Here is a 17,320-nt window from a genome sequence, read left to right on the forward strand (position 1 = left end):
ATAAATGTTTACCACATGTTAGTACCTAAGAGAAGACTTAAATGTTTCAATCCTTTTTGGCTGTAGCCAAAATGGAGATTTTTTTTTTTTCCCCCCCTTACAGGAATGTGGGAATACTTATTTGCATAAAGAATATTTCCAAAGCAGGGCGTCTTAAGTTGTAAGAAGGGAAAAAAATAGATTTTCGTGTAAACAAGGAATATTTAAATATGTGACACATAAAGGAGTCATTTTATCCACTACTCAGGGAAGACCTTACATGTTTTTATTAATCACTAACGAAACAAAGACATTGACAAGTTTGAATTTTGGTGACATTTCTTCTCAAACCAGAAAGGGTTTGAGCTGAAGGAAGTTGCAAACAAATCTACCAAGCAGGAGCACAAATTCTCTCATGTTTTCGTGAAAACCAATGTCAGCAAATTGTCTGCAGCAAATTTAGCCCTTGTTAAATACAGTACTGGAGCGGCAAAATTGTTAATTGTTGTTCAAAATTGGTGATCATTTTTCCAGCACAAAAATAATTCCGTTTCTCTGTGTCTTGCAAACTGCTCTATTTCATGTTATTGACTCTTTAGACTCAATATTTGAGGCATTGAATCTCTAGATTCAATATTTGAGCTATTGAACCTTCACATTCAATATTTGAGTTTTGTGCTATTATTAATTTAAAACACTGAAATTCTGTGCCATAAATACCAAAGTGCCTGGGATGATTATTGACACTGCTCAAACACCAAACTGTTAATTAAGCATAAGCCAAAGTAAAAATTCCCTGATATAATTTGAGTCCCTTTTTGGATGATCCACCTTCTCCCCTCCTACTACCACTCAAAACTGAATTTAAAAACAGGTGCAGGTCATTTGTGGGAATGAAAGACTCTTAAATGAATCAAAACACAAGACATTCTCAGATGAGCAGCTGTGGAAAACAATAAATAAAACAGAAAGTGGGCTGGAGATAAGGCAAATCCAGGTGATAAAATCATGGCTAGAGCTGTCTAAAATAGAGAAATGAAAAATACAAAGTTCATTTACAAGCCCTGAGCTATACAAATACTCATCAGACTCCATTTCCATTTTTGCTGCTCCTAATGAAGAAAAAAGTTGATTTAGCTCAGTCTTGCCAGATGAAACTGCAGCTGGGAGTGTTTTTCCATATCCATCAAACTCGGGTTTCCCTCCAGTGTCCCTGAGTATAAATCACTGAGCTTGACTTCATTTCATGGTCCTTGAATCGCTCTGTTTGAAGAAGAGGTTGGTGAGAATCATGAATTTTCCATGGTCCGAGCCCGTTCCTCCCCAGTCTGACCGAGAACAGAGTGCTGGGAGCTCCGTGGTGCTGTTACTGGTGCCATAAATCAGTTTATGGGATACAGCCCCAAATCCTCGGGCGTGCTGCGGCACAACCAGACGCTGCCACTGGGATATGTCCTGACAGGCTGGGATGCTCTGGGAAGCCTGGGTTGAACTCAAAACAACAAAATAATGAATTCTCAAAGCAAAAAAATTCAGGCATCATAAAACCTTTTCTTCTTAAAACCCCCCCCCCGGACAACCCAGTGATGTAAATATGTTTCATGTGAAGGCTTTGTTTCTTTAAAGGCATTTTTAACTTGAAGCCTAACTAGCTTGGGAAAAATAAAAGTTAAGAGTTTTAGGTGACCTCCTTGCTCTTGATCACTGCAGTCCATTTTTTTGGCAGGTTTTAAACCACTCTGATCTATTTTTCCCTTTTGCCATGTAAGAAACCTTCAGAGAAATGAGAAATGCCATGGAGAAACTGACTAGAAAACGCTGCCACAAGTTTGTATTTTGCTCAAATAATCACTTTCAAAGCAGTCACTGTGCTTTTAAACAAAAATTATCTGAAAAAACAGTGAATTTTTTTAAAAAAATCTCCATTTAAAGAGACAATGTAAGGCTTAAGTTTGCATATGAACAAATCTCTTCCCATTGCTCAGAACTCTTTCTTTCAATTAATACTCTTCATTTCAGTGAATTCATTCATTTATTTTCCACTCTTGCAATGAAGCAGATCTGGTCCATTTTCTTTGCTCAGTACAGCTCCCGTCACTCTCCTCATGCCCTGCTGTAGTTCACTGCCTGTGCTTGGGAACACAACCATTCCCAAGGGCAGTCACGTCTCTTAAAAGTAAGATTTCATTATTCTCATTAACAAAACCCACTTTAGAAACCAAGATATTTGACTGCATCCCTTTCCAAAAAAAAATTTAAAAAGGAACTAATCTGGGATGATCGCTTTTTTTAAAACCACAGTTTCGAAATCCCTGCCCCAGAGAGCAAATCCTGCAAGTTCCTCTGCTGAACGAGCAGGGGCTTTTGGAGAAAGATGAGAAACCAAACAAAAGAATCTCTCACACAGCCTGGTGGCCGAACTGACGCCCCTTTTTCCCCGGCTCGTTGCGTTTTTACCCAGGGCCCCCGGAACACGATTCCCGTGCGGGCCGCATCAAAGCGCGGTGGCCGATTTGCCTTTGGACGTCAGGGCCTGCTTCAAGCGCCTCTTCAAGTCCTGCATGTTGGGCGACTTGGGCCGCACGAGGTGGAGACCTCTCCTCTTCTCGCCGTTGCAGCTGCCGCTGCTCCTGCTGAGCTCCTGGCACAGCTGCTGGAAGGCGTCGTGCACGCCCTCGCCGTTCTCCCGCGCCGACACCTCGCAGTAGGGCCCGCCCAGCTCCGCGGCCAGCTGCAGCCCTTCCTTGGAGGACACCTGCCTGGCCCGCAGCAGGTCGCCCTTGTTGGCCATGAGCAGCAGGGGGATGTTGGCGTTGGGGTGGATCCTGCGGATGTGCTGGTGCAGCGGCCGCAGCACGCGGAAGCTCTCGTAGTCCGTGATGGAATAGACGAAGACGAAGCCGTCGGCCCAGTAGATGGAGCGGTTTATCTGCTCCTGGCAGCAGATGCTGTCCGCGTCGTCCTGCAAAACAACGGGATGCGCGCGTCAGGGAACGGCCGCGGACGGAGCGCGGTTTGAACGCGGGCCTGTTTTGGCGGTGTGCTCCCAGAAACGTCTCTGGGTGTAGCAGGGGAATTCCCAGGGTTGGAACACCGTGCCGGGTCGTCCAGCCTGGAGAAAAGGAGATTCAAGGGGGACCTGGTCACTCCTTACAGCTCCCTGAAAGGAGCTTGGAGCCAAGTGCGGGCCAGGCCCTGCTCCCAGTGACAGGACAAGAGGAAACGGCCTTGAGCTACACCAGGGGAGGTTTAGGTTGGATACCGGGAAGAATTTCTCCATGGAAAGACATGGGAAGGAGCTGCCCATGGAGGTTTGGAGTCCCTGTCCCTGGAGGTGTTCAAGGAATGACTGGATGTGGCACTCAGTGCAAGGTGGGGATCAGTCACGGGTTGGACTCAGTCCTGGGTGTCTTTTCCAACCTTCCTGATCCCGTGATTCTCTCAGGAAAGCAGTAATGTGGAGTGCAGAGGGCTCAGAGCAAACTGGTTGGAGAGAAAAGCCAAAATACCGCTTTGAAAAGTTAGTTCTGTATTGTCTTGTACCCAACCAGTCAGAGACTCACACTCCCATTGTGGATAAAATTGTGATGGGCACAGTAAGAGCATTAAAAATCCATCAGTTTTGTCACACCAGGACAAGTGAACAGTTGTACCCCCAAGGTGACTTTTAGGGCTTTTTCCAATTCTTTATTCAATGTCTCCACAGACAGAGGCTCTCGCTAACTCTGCTTGGTGAAGCCTGCCAGGTTTTCCTGCCTTGCAGGTCTCCAAATAGTCAGAGGCACAGTTATTTTGGAAAAAAGCGATTTGTTACCAAGAACCAATGATTGGAACTGAAAATCAGGTGGAATCTCATTGGTAATTTGTGGAGCAGGGATGGGTTTATATCTTTTTTTTTTTCTGGTCACGCATTTTTTGAGTCCATCACCACTGCTATTTAGGGCCCAAACAACGCTGAAGACAGCACTGGGGGCTTGAGAAGAGATCAGCTCACTTGTCAGGACGAAGATATTTCCAGCTAATCCTCTCCTCTCTGCTGTCCCTGCTGGGGTAGGGTGAAGCCAGCCAGAGAGGGAGATCCCTGCTGCAGCCACGCTCGCTTTGGGAGGACTGACACTCCTGTCAAGATTGCATTTCTGCAGTGTTGTAATTTTTTTTATATCTGACAAGCATATTCTGCGTACAGCTCTTCATGAAGCTGTACTTTAAATTGTGCATTTTAAGGGGGGTTCAACATCACAAATACAGAGCTCAAAGATTTTATTATCGTTGCTAAAGTCTACCCAAGAAATTTTCATCAACTTCTGTAGGACTAATAGAAAACACATTCCATTTTCTATTAATCTACATAATCCACATCTGCCATTCACATTAATTCTAACAGAATTTAGTGCTCAGCAGTCTCCCCAAACAGATCACTTTTATTTAGACCTAAATATGAATTATAAAGCCTAACTTCAGAGAGGAGAGGTGGGAAAGAATGAGTAAAACCAATCCGTTTCCTTCTGGTAAATCAGACAGTAAAAGAACTACAGACAAGCTCTTCTGTGAGGAGGAAAGAGAATTTCTGAAGCGTCAGAGTGCAAATTAGGCTTAAAACTTTCCTCAGGAGTTCTGCCAGCCAAGTGTCCTTTGTAAATATCTCATTATCGCCCACAGAGGCACTGGCTCATCACACCTTAAGATTCTTTGCCCTTGCCAGCTCGAAGCTAAATCCTGTAAGCTGTGAAATTGGTTATCAGATGCTCTTATCACTCCTCCCCAAACCCCAAACCAGAATGAGGAAGAGGGACCCTCCCCAGCAGCTGGAAAGGTTAATGATCCTGAACTCCGGCCAGGCAGGGGCAGGCTGTGGGAAGAAGGGCAATTTGCGCTGTTGGGGTCTGGGCTGTGGCCAGGCTGGGGATAATTAACCACTCTCCGTGTCCTGGAAGCCTCTTTTCACCAGCGAAACCCTTTCATGGCAAAAAGAAATAAAACAAAACAAAACCAAAAAAAATAACAACAACTAATTGTACTGGCAAGCTTTGAAAATGGGTTTGGAGAAGGTGCACATTCAGAGAGCCCCAGGAGCAGAAACTCTCCCTCGCTCCAGCTAGGCCCACCCAGTAGTGAGACAGATGGATGGATGGATGGATAATCCCGAGTGGAATGCTTTATTCAGGAAATCAAAGGCTAATGGGCTACTTTTTAAATGGAAATCTCTGCTCCAGAATGAGTTCTGAAGCACACAGGCCTTTGCAGCTATAGGCCAGGCAGCAATGAATCACCCAACAAAACCACTCATCTGCTTCTGTTTCTCTCTTACACTTCCACAGTTCTGGGGGCTTGAATCCCGAGGGTTTCCACATGATTTCCTCCTGAAACGCTGTATTCAGCCTGCAGAGTGCAGGAAACTCTCTTCCTTAAGGATTTTAATAAAAAAATCCAGCCTTTTCTCAGCCTTACACTGTTTCAACACAGTCCCTTCAATTATTGCAGATACATAATTTGAATCAACTGATACAGAGTGAGGTAAGGGTGGCTGTGGGAGATCTCGTAACAGCACAGACCTTGGATTGGGACAAAGAAAATGAAACTCCTTCCTAACTCATTTAAAATCATTTCCGACTAAGAAATCTCAGCTGTTGGCTTGACTGAATTTTGTGCAGCTCTGGAGTCACTGGACTTAATAAAGGGAACAGTATTAATTTAAACAGGAAAACAGCACCTCTGTGGTCTGAAAACAGGAGTTAAATGATTGCAATCCCCCCTTTCTCCGTGGGACTGAAGAGAGCGGGGATTCCCTTTGTTAAGTGTTGATCAGGCAATCCCAGAGGTGCCCAACCACCCCCACAGCTCCTCTGTGCAGGGCAAGCTGGCAAAGGCCTTTGTGCTGCTAAATCCCACTTGAATATTTGGAGAGCTCCCACTGCAGCTTTTGTTTGGTTGTGAGTGTCCCGAGCATTGAGGGCTCCTGCCCTCTGCTCTGCGCACCCCAGCGCAGCACAGAGTGCGATTGCAGCAGAGCTTTCCCCTCCAATCCACTTCCAGTCACAGCAGCTGGAGGTGGGAACTGCCGGAGCTTTGCTCATCCCGCTCCGTAAATCCAGGATGGAAGACATGGATATGGCTTAATATAGACACAAAAGAAAACAAAAAGGGTAAAGACATTTATATGCACAGTCTCCTGCTTGCCCTGTATCCTTTGGAAGTGCAGTGCTGAGAAAGCATTGCCTGTTTCTGGCCTGTGTGACAAATACAGATCACAGATGGGCAGTGGTGTGCAGGTTTGCTTTCATCTCTCTCTGTAGAGAAGGAATTTGGAGGTAGGCACACAGACAGTGAAGAGGTGACAGCATCTGATACTCATTTCCAGCCTTTAGACACTGGATCTTTACCTCCTGCTCCCAGAGGCAAACGCAGCTCTTTGGAAAGTGAGAGTGCTCCCAGATATTCATTCAGATGAACCCAAATCTTAACATCACATCTCCTAATCCGTCTAGGTTTGGTTTGGGGCTTTTTGTTTGAGTTGCAGGAGAAGCTTCAGTTATTAATTACTGATTAAATCCTTAAATAATAGTTCCTTCTTTCTTTGTAGAAAGCCTCTGTGGTGCAGAGCTGCACACGTGGGTGTGTGCAGGTGAGAGCTGCACACGTGGGTGTGTGCAGGTGAAACAAGGGGGGCAGAGCTGTGCAGGGCAGCCTGACACACGAGCAGGGAAGGTGATGTTCCCATCCCAACAGATACGGGCCAAATCTGACTTTAGACTGAGGTTAAGGCCATGCCTAGGAGCTTAAACTTGGTGGTGCAATGAGAACACCTGATTTTATCATGAAATCTCTGCTGTTCTGTAAGAATTATTACTTGTGGGATTTCCACCATTCATGTGACCCCACATTTCACTACATTTCCTGTTGTTTTGACACTGTTTTCATAGTGAAATGAATCAGAATCACTGTTTTCATCCTCTTGTTCTGCATGTGAAGCAGATCTTCAAGGAGAGAGCATAAACCCTGCTTGGAAAAAGTATTTCTAGAAAGAGGTTCGTGATAGACTATTAAATCTAGAATATAATAAAATTATAGAATCATTAAGATTGGAAAGGGTCTTTAATATCATAACAGAATTATAGAATCATTAAAATTGGAAAAGATCTTTAAAATCATTGAGTCCAACTGTCTAGAACACTGATAGGAAAAGGAGTGTGATAAATGCTAACACCTTAAAAAAGAGGAATTAATTTCACTTAAAACCAGAGTAAGGAAAGCAGAGCAAAGCACCATAGCTGGAAATGACAACTGCTGTGGAGCCTAGCCCCTTGGAAAGAAACACTCCTCAAAACCTGAGAGCCTTTGGGTGTGGAGGAAGGTCAAAGCTGAGCCAGCTCAGGGCAGGTGAGTTTTCTGCCATGCAGGGCCAGAAACCACTCGACAGAAAATAAACCAATCAAGCTGCTGGCAGGAGGGAACCAGATTGTGATTTTAGTGCTGTTCAGCAATGTGTTGGAAGTAAAATTGTTTTCATTTTGACTTACTCCCGAAGGAGCCTGATTTAACACCTTCAAGAGCTCATATTGGTGGAGTTTAAGGCACCTTGATTAGTCTTGGGTTTGAGCCCAGGTATTTTCCTGCTGCTAAGCAGAGTTAATTACAGATGGAAGTGCTGGCAACAAACATAAGGCAGAAGTGTGTCGAAAAGCACGGAGCAGTTGTTTTACCTCCAGTGAGACAAAGGGAGTATCCTGCACCTGCAGAGAGATCTGCTCCCCATCGATGGTGAACTTCCTGGAATACAAAGCACCTGGGGGAGAAGGAAGAGCGTTAGTCAGGGACTGTCCCAGGGAACCAGAATTAGAAAGGAAAGGTAAAACGGGGCGGTTGAAATTCAGGGTTTGGAGGTTTAGGATGTGGAGCTGCCCGTAGGAAAGTGAATGGCCCTGGAGTGTTTGTGTGGCTGTTTGCTCAGTGGAGTGGGGTTGTGTTTGCTGTGTGGGGACGTGTTCTGAATGTACAGCTGTCACCGAGACACACAAAGCAGTCACACGCAGACAAGAGATTTTCACAGAGGTCCTTCCGAACCAGCTCCCAGCTGAGAGAGCCGAGAGAAGAGACCCCTTTGTTTATTTCTTACTTTTTATACATTTGTGGGTCTAGCAGAAGATTGGCTTTTTGGGGTTTCCACCCCTCAGCTTCAGTGGCCAGACCAATTGTCAGTTACAATTGTTTTCAGGTTAGAAATATGCAAACAAAGGACAGAGAATGAAAAACAAAGGATTTATTTATGTTACATCTGTGGGAAAAGGTAGAAGACTGCTCTTAATATTGTGCAATAACTAAAAAGATCTGACTCCATTTAAGAAAATCAAAAGGCTCAGGAAAACCAGGGTAACATACAGCCAGCCTGGGGGCTGGGAAAGGCCACTCGGGACTGAGTCACATCCTCAAAGTGGACACAGAAATCCCATCCAGGTTTCCAGTCTGTATTGTTAACTTTGACTGTAAGTGCAGTTCACTTCTTATAACCACAAATGGACACATCCAGGTGTGGTCAGTGAAAGGAGTGAGTGTTTCCTGCTGCATTTTTCTGATTGCCTTTAAAAAAGGGAAGTGCTCCAGTTTTGGACACAGAGTGAGTGACTGCATAAAAAACCCCCAGGTGCTTTTTGGGGTTTGAGCGATTTTAGCAGAGTTTGGTTGACATCCCCAAAGACTGGACACTTTAAACCTAACTTTGGTTAATCTGGAGGACACATTCACAGCCAAGTGCTAGTTCTACCCACCTAGGCCTGATCTAGCTTTGATCCAACCCCTGCCATCCTGGACCTGAACTTTGTTACTGCAGCTGAGCTAAGTGACAATGAAAACTTCAGTCTTGATCTTATGAGCTCTCTGTGGTTGTGACAGAGGTTGATGTCATCGTTTTTCTTTGGAACTTAACACAAGTCACGTGGGGGTGTGAAGAAATGCTAATCCACAGCTGCTGTGTGCAGCCCTTCTGTCTTGCCCCAGTACACTGTCACTGCTGCCCCCAGAACAATGTCAAACGTGGAGAAATCCACCCACTGGGGAGCAAGGAATCAGATTAACAGGGAGCCCAGCTAGTGACAGCAATGTCCTCACTCCTGAAAATCAGCTTTGTTTCAAGGAAACGAGTGGTTTTATTCCAGCAGAAAAGAGTCTGAGCTCATAGAGCATTTTCAACACAAGGAAATTTAGCACCGAATCCCACATCATATCGTGGTTTAACGCTGTGAGGGGATCCAGCCCTGGTGGGATTTGGTTTCTGTTTTAAACCAGACCTGATTTAAAGCTGTGAAGATGGTTTTATGAGAAGACATTGCACCCCTGAACCAAGACCAGACATCCCCTTGCTCCCATTCCATGGTGCCCTGCAGAGCAAAGGGCAGGTGCTGCCAGCAGTCACTGCACAGCCCCAGGTCTCACTGGATGTACAACCTCACGGGGAAGAGGTGACAGAAGAGGAGGAGCAAAAGTGCAGCCAAGCATCAGGGTTACACGGGGCCAGCGAGGGGGAGCTGCAAGGAGGAGCTTTCAGGTTGTATTTCCTCAGATCAAAGGCGTCTTGTGCTGCTCCTTCCTCATCCTCAGCTCAGCAAGCACATCCAGAGTGAATTATTTTCTGAATTCCGCTCACCTTCCCCCCGAAGGTGAGGTGGCCGTGTGGGATGTGCAGTAGGGGTGAGCATGGGGTCCATGGATCCATCCTGGCCGAATCAGCCAGTGTTTTCCTGGGACAGCTCACATGAACACCCCCTCTGGATCAAACAAGAAATGGATGGCTGCTTTGCTTGTCCTATGGAGGGAAGGCTTCAATTTCAAAGTCCCCTGGTTATAATGGCCCCCGAAACAAAGTGAATGCACAGAAAAATTCAGAGTTGCCCTTTACACCCCTCTGCCTTCCCTGGGGCTGCAAGGGGAGCAGCATTGGGTTTCTGCGGTTTAGCTCATGTGTAGGTTGTTCCTCGAGCCTGTATTTCAGTATAGGTATGTCCCCAAGCAAACCTTTTATTCTGATCCTTTCCCCATCAGCTTGGGAGAAAAAAAAAAAAAAAAAAAACAGCTGAAAGGATCATAAATAATGAGCCTTTGATTTATTGCTTTTATAGCTCGAGGCTATTAACTGAAAATATGCACCTTCTGGACACCTAACACCACTTGGCTTCCCCGTAACGCGCACCAGTCACAAAGCAGAGCGCATTTCCTTCCCTCCGCACGCTCTGCGGCGCTGCTGCGGAGAGCAGAACTCACCAGCGTTGGCTTCGTAGTCCCCAATAAATCTCTTTGTGAGAAAGCGCACGACCAGGGCTGCAAAAAAAAACGACAGAAAGATGTGTCCTCCAGGAGAGCCCGGATCCACCTGGGCACAGCTCGTGGAACAGCCTCCTGCAGGAAGGGCTCTCACATGAAATCAAGTTGATCTCTGGGCTGCTCGCGTGTTATTCTGCAAGTGCTGCTCTCAGCGCTCACAGACAAAGCTCTGGGGCCGAGCTGGGGCTCCTCCTAAGGCGGAGTTTTTCACAGCTTGTGTTGGAAATGAGCCCTCAGATCCCGGGTGGCAGCTCGGTGTGGGATAGGGAGGTTGTTTCCCCGTGATCACAGGTAAAGCAATCTGTCCTTTGCTCTGAAATAATTTAGGAAAAGAGTAACAAGCCAGCAGACTGCAGCTACTCCAAATTTCAGCATTTTATGACGTGCAAGAAGTGAGGCTGATGGATGAAATGGTTCTTTCCAGCCTTAAAACCCCTCACGAAACCCATTAGTGATATCTAATCACCGCCAGCAAACAAACCCCGTGTGCTCTGCACCCCTGGGTCATGCTGGAGCACCCTGGGCCTTCTTACTCACCTTAACCTGAGCTGCTTTCTTAAACTTTCTGATAAGAACATTTTCCTTTTCTGCATAAAACAGTGAAATAGCAACAGTAACATATTGCTGTGGTGATTTGATCTCAGCAGCTTCCTAGTAACTTGCAAGACCACTCAACAAAGAGTTAAATAAAATGCCTTATTCTGCAAGGAACATTATTTTATAATAGATTCCATTTCAAGCAATAATTTTTCTCACAGTGATACTGGGTGATCCTTTAGCACCCTTAGATGAAGTTGTAGCTGTCTTCAACAAACTATTTAAAAATAGTATGAAGATGTGGCTGCTTCCAAGCCAAAACAATCAAACATTTTGCTGAACCCAGTGGAACCACAGATGTAATCAATCAATCTGCTTTTAATAATTCCTGAAATCACGGAGCAGGATATTCAAAAATGCACCAATGCTCTCTTTACCCCCTTTCCTTCCCCTCTCCTTTGGAGAATAATAAAGGCGCATTTTGTGAGCTGTGATTTGTCTGCAGAGCATAAAACATTTAGGGCAGGAGGATAAAAGCCACCCTTTGGGGGGTGGAAATTTAACCACGGTTAAACAATTCGCACAACACCAGCTAGAACCGTTTGGGAGCACAAAAACTCGCTGCTGGCTGCTCGCGGTCCCGCAGCAAATCTGCCTCGCAACCCCTCCCGTGCCTTTCCTCTAAAAACAAAAAGCCAACTGAAAGAGCTGAGCCGCGGCAAATGTCCGCGTTTGGGGCGTGCCAGGGCAGCGCAGGGGCTCGGAGCCCAGCTGCGAGGAAGGAGAAGCGGGCACACACACCTGTGCCTTACCTGTCTTGCCCACGCCGCTGCCGCCCAGCACCACCAGCTTGATGATTCTGTTGGGAGCGCAATCCAGCGCGGGGTACTCCGGGATGGGCAGCAGCAGGAAGTTCGTGGAGAACTGAGACATCGTGTGCTCAGGGATGAGGAGCATGCCAGGAGGGACGGCCGCTCCAGCCGATTCGGGGCGCGGAAGCAGGAGCGCGGCTCGCCGGCGCCCGTCCTGGGCTGGTTTTCCTCGCAGGGAGGAGAAGCCCTCTCATCCCACCGGAGGGACGTTTTCTCGAGGAATGCGAGAGCTCCCGGCCTCCCCCGGCTCCCTGAGCTCAGCCGGCCACTCGGGAGAGCCGAGGGGAGGTTTTTGATCGGCCCCCGTGAAAGCTGACTCCAGCACCCCGCAGCCAATCGCGAGGGGAGCGGGACATTCCTGCAGCGGGGCAGCGAGCGGGCTGCGCCTGCACCCGGCGCTCCGCATCCCTCCCTATCCCTCCCCATCGCTCCCTATCCCTCCCCAACACTCCCCATCCCTCCCCATCCCTCCCCATCCCTCCCCATCCCTCCCCATCGCTCCCCATCCCTCCCCATCCCTCCCCAACACTCCCCATCCCTCCCCATCCCTCCCCATCGCTCCCCATCCCTCCCCATCCCTCCCCATCTCTCCCCATCCCTCCCCATCTCTCCCCATCTCTCCCCATCCCTCCCCATCCCTCCCCATCTCTCCCCATCCCTCCCCATCGCTCCCCATCGCTCCCCATCCCTCCCCATCCCTCCCTATCCCTCCCCATCCCTCCCCATCGCTCCCCATGGCTCCCCATCCCTCCCTATCCCTCCCCATCCCTCCCTATCCCTCCCCATCCCTCCCCATCGCTCCCCATCGCTCCCCATCCCTCCCCATCGCTCCCCATCTCTCCCCATCTCTCCCCATCCCTCCCCATCGCTCCCCATGGCTCCCCATCCCTCCCCATGGCTCCCCATGGCTCCCCAGGCCCTGCTCTGCGTGCTGCCTGCTGAAACACCCCCGGAGCTCTGCAGCTCCATCGGCGCGGTGCGGTCATTAGCGCTCCGCTCTAATTCCGCTCCCAACGCTCCGCTTCTGCCCGTCCGCTTCCTTCGCCCTTCCAGAGGCCGCGGCCGCGCTCCCTGTGCTCTCCCCGTGCCGCTGTGAGCTGTCCCGTCAGGATAACGAACACTTCTCCATCCCTCAGAGCTGCGGGGCAGCTGCGGGCTATTCCCAAATCCCGGCTGAATCCTCCGGGACGCATCTGATCCGCAACGAGGGGCAGCCTTGGGGCGGGACCCTGCGGACTCGGGGAGCTGGATTTAGGGCTGCTGGCACACTTGGGAAGCTGAGGAAGGACCGGGGGCCTTTCCAGAGGGAATGGAGAGAGAACGGCTTCTCTAGGAAAACAGAGTGGGGCTTTAGGACAGCTTGGCTGGGTGTGCGGGGTGACAGCCTGGAGCCGAACGCTGCCTACAATCAGCTCTCTGGGATAACAGGGAGGGGAAGAACGCTGGGGAGGGAGTGACCCAGATAGAGCAGAACTGCAAATAATATGAAACAGATGTAAATCGAGCTAAAAAAAAAAAAAAAAAAAAAAAAAAAAAAAAAAGTAATAATGTAGTTGGAGCATTCCTCTTTGGAAAGCTTCTCGGAATGGAGCAGAGGCAAGGCTGGGACATGGACTCTGGCAGGCTGTGTCAGGGGCATGGATGGGGACGGAGAGCAGGAAAATCCCCCCACAGCTCCTGGAGAGCTGGGCATGCAGATTTCCCGCAGGCACAAGATGGGCTGGGCTCCCTCTGGAGCCACCAAAAATCCTCAGTGCGCCCAGCTGCTCTCTGGGCTCTGCTCTGACCCGCAGCACTCACCCGAGCCAGGGAAATCGGGATCACCGCTCCTTCCCAAGGCACCCAGCCCAGCCTGCGCACCAGCATCCACAGGATGTGCTGCCTGTGAGCTGCCCCGAGGAAAACCCAGCGTGGGGCACAGCAGTGCCGTGAAATCAGCACAAGAATCACAAGATTTATGGACGTGTCACCTTCCCAAGGTCCTGTTTCCCCTCCAAAACTTTGTTGCGCAGCAGTATTTGTGCAGTGATGCTCTGCAAGCTCCCAGCCTCGTTCCTTTGACCATCCTGGCAGCTGATGAAGAGGAGGAAAAAAATGTCTGGGGGGCTGATGCAGCTCGTGGAACTGGGAGAGAGCCACTGGATCCTGTGTCTTTTGGGACACGTGGGAATGGTTTGCAAATCTCCCAGTGTCAATTTGCTTCCAGGTTTTTGCAAAGCCCCAAATACTGAAAAAAAAAAAAAAAAAGAAAAAAATCTTTTCCAGGAAATTTCATTACTGGGGTGCTTTAGCCTCACACAAGTTTTGTAAGAAGAGGCAAAATGAGAGTAGGAATAGGAAAAAAAAGCTCCAAATCTTGTGGTCAGTTAATAGGGGAGCACTTTGAAATGTGTTACTGAGCTGGACAGTGATAAATTTGGGATTAGTTAGCAGCAGTTAAGTCACCGTCTGCCTCTGCGAGTGCTGGAACCTTTGTTACTATTTGCTATTAAAAGCATATGTTAGTGAGTAATATAAAAACATCCATCACGATTGTCCTCCTCCAAAACCAAACAGTCGTAGATCTGTCAGCTTCTAGGTGGCCACAAGAGCTCCAGCCCGGGAAAAAAAAAAAAAAAAAAAGCCAGATAAGTTCAGAAAGACCATGAAACATATTCTATTCGAGCAAAGACATTCCTAGGAGAAAACAGCTCTGCTGGCTTGCTCCAAGAGAAAAAAAAAAAAACGGGAAAAAACCAAGTTCACATCATTTTGGGTAACCAAATGTGGTGCTGAGGAGCACGGCAGGGAGTCAGAGGCACGTGGAGGGCGAGCTTTGGTCTGGGTGAATGTGAGGAGGACAAAAAAGAGTGCAAACTGCGCCCAAATGATGCTGAGCCGGGATGTGACACCCGAAAATCGAGGGCACGGAGCAGCAGCTGCGTGAGGAGGGACGGGGAAGCTGCTCCTTGTGCTTGCAGGGCTGGATGTGGTGCTGACACGGGAGAGGGGATGCGTGGGGGCAGGAATGAGACAGCAGCGCTGCAGGAAATGTTGAGCTGCTGCTTTTGGCAGCTCCGAGGGCTTCTGGTTGCTTGAAACAAATGTGAAAGCAGTTTTCGGCTTCGTGTTGGAAGCAGACCAGTGGAGTTGGAGTTCCTTTGCTAATGTGGCTCAATGTGAATTTCTTGTGCAGGGATCCCTGTGCACAGAGAAGGGCTTGTAGCACAAATAAAAAACCTGTGCATTCTCTCAGAGCTTTCAGTCTACTCTCAAGCTCCCCCCGCTTCCTCTTAACTTCGAGGCTTTAATTCTGAAAGGATTCAAGTCGAATGCGGAATCCAACCCAGAGGTTTTCAAACGTGGTCCTTATGTGATTTTCCTGATTGCCAGAGCAGCCTTTTCACAGAGTGGAGCCACTCAGGGGGATCCACACTCTGAGACTCTATAACCCTTGGCATGCGGGACAACAGTTGTTTTTAAAAAGGAGATATTCATTGTTTGTGCACAATGGGCTTATATTTAGCTAAGAAACCCGTGTTTTAAATTCAGATGCTCTCGGAAAAACAATAGCTTGAATTAGAGGCGGAATATTTGCGAAGCTGAGAGCGGCTTTGGGAACGTTTGGATGGTTCTGGAGGTTTCACTTCAGCGCCCCTTGGCTTGCTCCCACAAAGATCTGTGCCTTTGCTCCATGCACAGAGATTGCTATTTCCACACCAAATTTTTTACAGATTTATTTACTGCTCTGCCTCGCTTTTGGCTCTGTTTGTTAGAAGATTTTCTATTTCTATTGCTGTTGGCCCTTCTACACATCTTCAGGGACGAAGCTCACTAAAAATAAAAATATTTGCCGTGACCGTAGTGCCCGTCACAGGAGGATGTCAGAGCGCTTTAAAACTGGCTGTAATCATTCCTCATGCGTTGCACAAAAGGAGTAAGAGATGAGCAGAGCCAGAGGGACCTCGCTAAGATCCCAGCGGGCTGGGAAAATGTTTCTCCTTCTGCCTGGCTCTGGCAGAAATGATTTTTTCCTCCAGAAGTCCACTTGTAACCATTTACATTTGCCCCTTGTACACCTTTCATGGAATATATTGAGGTTAGGGGGACTTGGAGGGAGAAACGGGGCTCTTTTGGGGGCAGAAATGGGAAATGCAGCTGTGGGGAGATGCTGAGACAAAACTCGTGGCTGGCGGCTCGTGCACACGCCCCAGAGCTGGGTCTATCCAACAAGAATCGAGCCCTGCAGCTCTCTCTGCCCCTCTCTCTTGCAAACTGGGGGCCCAAAAGTCACTTCTCACACTGCACTGGACAAAAATTTGTCTTTGAGCCGCCTTTCTGCTCCCAGTACCTGCAGAGCTCAAAGCTGGGGAGGGCAGAAGAGGAGGAGAGGAGAAAGGACCAGGAATGAGCGTGGTGTGCTCGAGGAGCCAGCCCCGGTCTGTGCGCTCAGAATTCCACCTTGCTGGGTTTAAATGAGTTAAAAGTGCACCTCTGTGATCCAGCAGTGACCTCTGGGGACATCTGGGGACAAGACCACAATTTTAGGCCCCCAGTTCCACTCAGCACCAAGCTGTTCTGACCCTGAGGCCAAAGGGCAAGGAAATGTCCTCAGATGCTGCTGCAACAGCTGTGATAAATCATCTTTGATTCTATTTTGGGATGTAAGAGAGATGAACATTTAAATAGATACTTCAATCTGCTCAAACACTGTACAGATTCTACAATTTCTGCTTTTCCTCTCCCTGATTTCAAACCACTGCCGTTCATGGCAGCCCTGTAAGGAGCGTGTGGCCCTCTTCACTTTTGGGATATTTTGTGAGGCTTGGTCGGGGTTTTTGTGTTCCTGAGGCCTGTCCCTGGGGAGCTTGGAGTGGATGATGTGGGAAGTCCAATGATGTGGGATGTGTGTACAGAACATCGCTGCAGAGATGGAAACATCTCAGCCTCAAAACAAAAAGTTTCTCTTTCGGAGTCTGAGCATTGTCCCTTTCCCCACAGGTATCCCCAAAGGGTCAGGGAGTGTGGGAATGGCCCTGCACTGCTGGGGCTGGGAGCAGGGAGCTCCCAGCCGCCCTCTCCAGCGCTTCCAGCAGCTCGTGGGGGTGGAGGAGAGGCAGGAGCCTGCAGGCTGGGCACATCCTCAGCCACATCCACATCTCTGCCCATCCCTCGCTGCTTCCCAAGGGTTCTTCCTTGGGAGATGTTTGCTGTCAGTGTGCACTGCAGGGACAGCTCTGTGGTGTCTCAGGAACGTTTCCCGCTCCCTCTGCAGTGGGTGCTGTTGGCACTCGCAGCTCCGAGCTCTCCAGGAGCTTTTCCGTGCCCGTGCTGGAGCGGGGACGTGTGGGGTGGAACAGCAGAGGGATGCCGGGGCAGCACCACTGTCCCACCCCAGCACCAGATCCCAGTGACCCCAGTGCCCACAACCACTGCAGGGAGTCCCGGGAATCACGGAGTTCCATCGGGCACCTCCGGGGGGTTCAGTGCTCCGGGGGGGCCGTGGTGGCCCTTGGCAGGGTTTTGGTGACATCCCCCAGTTCCCAGCCCCCCCAGTGCCTTCCTCCAGTGCCACCAGTGACCCTGCAGTGCCCATCCCAGTGGGGCCTCCAGCCTCCCCCCTGAGCCCCAGGAATCCCGGA

The 17,320-nt window shown here is 48.9% G+C and overlaps 1 protein-coding gene across 1 annotated transcript; it reads right to left on the reverse strand.

Annotated features, from left to right (window-relative positions):
* Nucleotides 1–236: 236 nt before the first annotated feature.
* On the reverse strand, nt 237–12,106 carry LOC120762163 (ras-like protein family member 11A-like). The gene is made up of 4 exons (XM_040084275.1): nt 11,640–12,106; nt 10,231–10,287; nt 7,680–7,762; nt 237–2,941 (listed from the first exon to the last, which is right to left on the reverse strand). Exons 1-4 carry the CDS (start codon nt 11,782–11,784, stop codon nt 2,474–2,476), a joined length of 753 nt encoding a protein of 250 aa, XP_039940209.1. The 5' UTR covers nt 11,785–12,106; the 3' UTR covers nt 237–2,473.
* Nucleotides 12,107–17,320: the final 5,214 nt, after the last annotated feature.

Source organism: Hirundo rustica, chromosome 21 (genome assembly GCF_015227805.2).
Source record: "Hirundo rustica isolate bHirRus1 chromosome 21, bHirRus1.pri.v3, whole genome shotgun sequence".
NCBI lineage: Eukaryota > Metazoa > Chordata > Aves > Passeriformes > Hirundinidae > Hirundo > Hirundo rustica.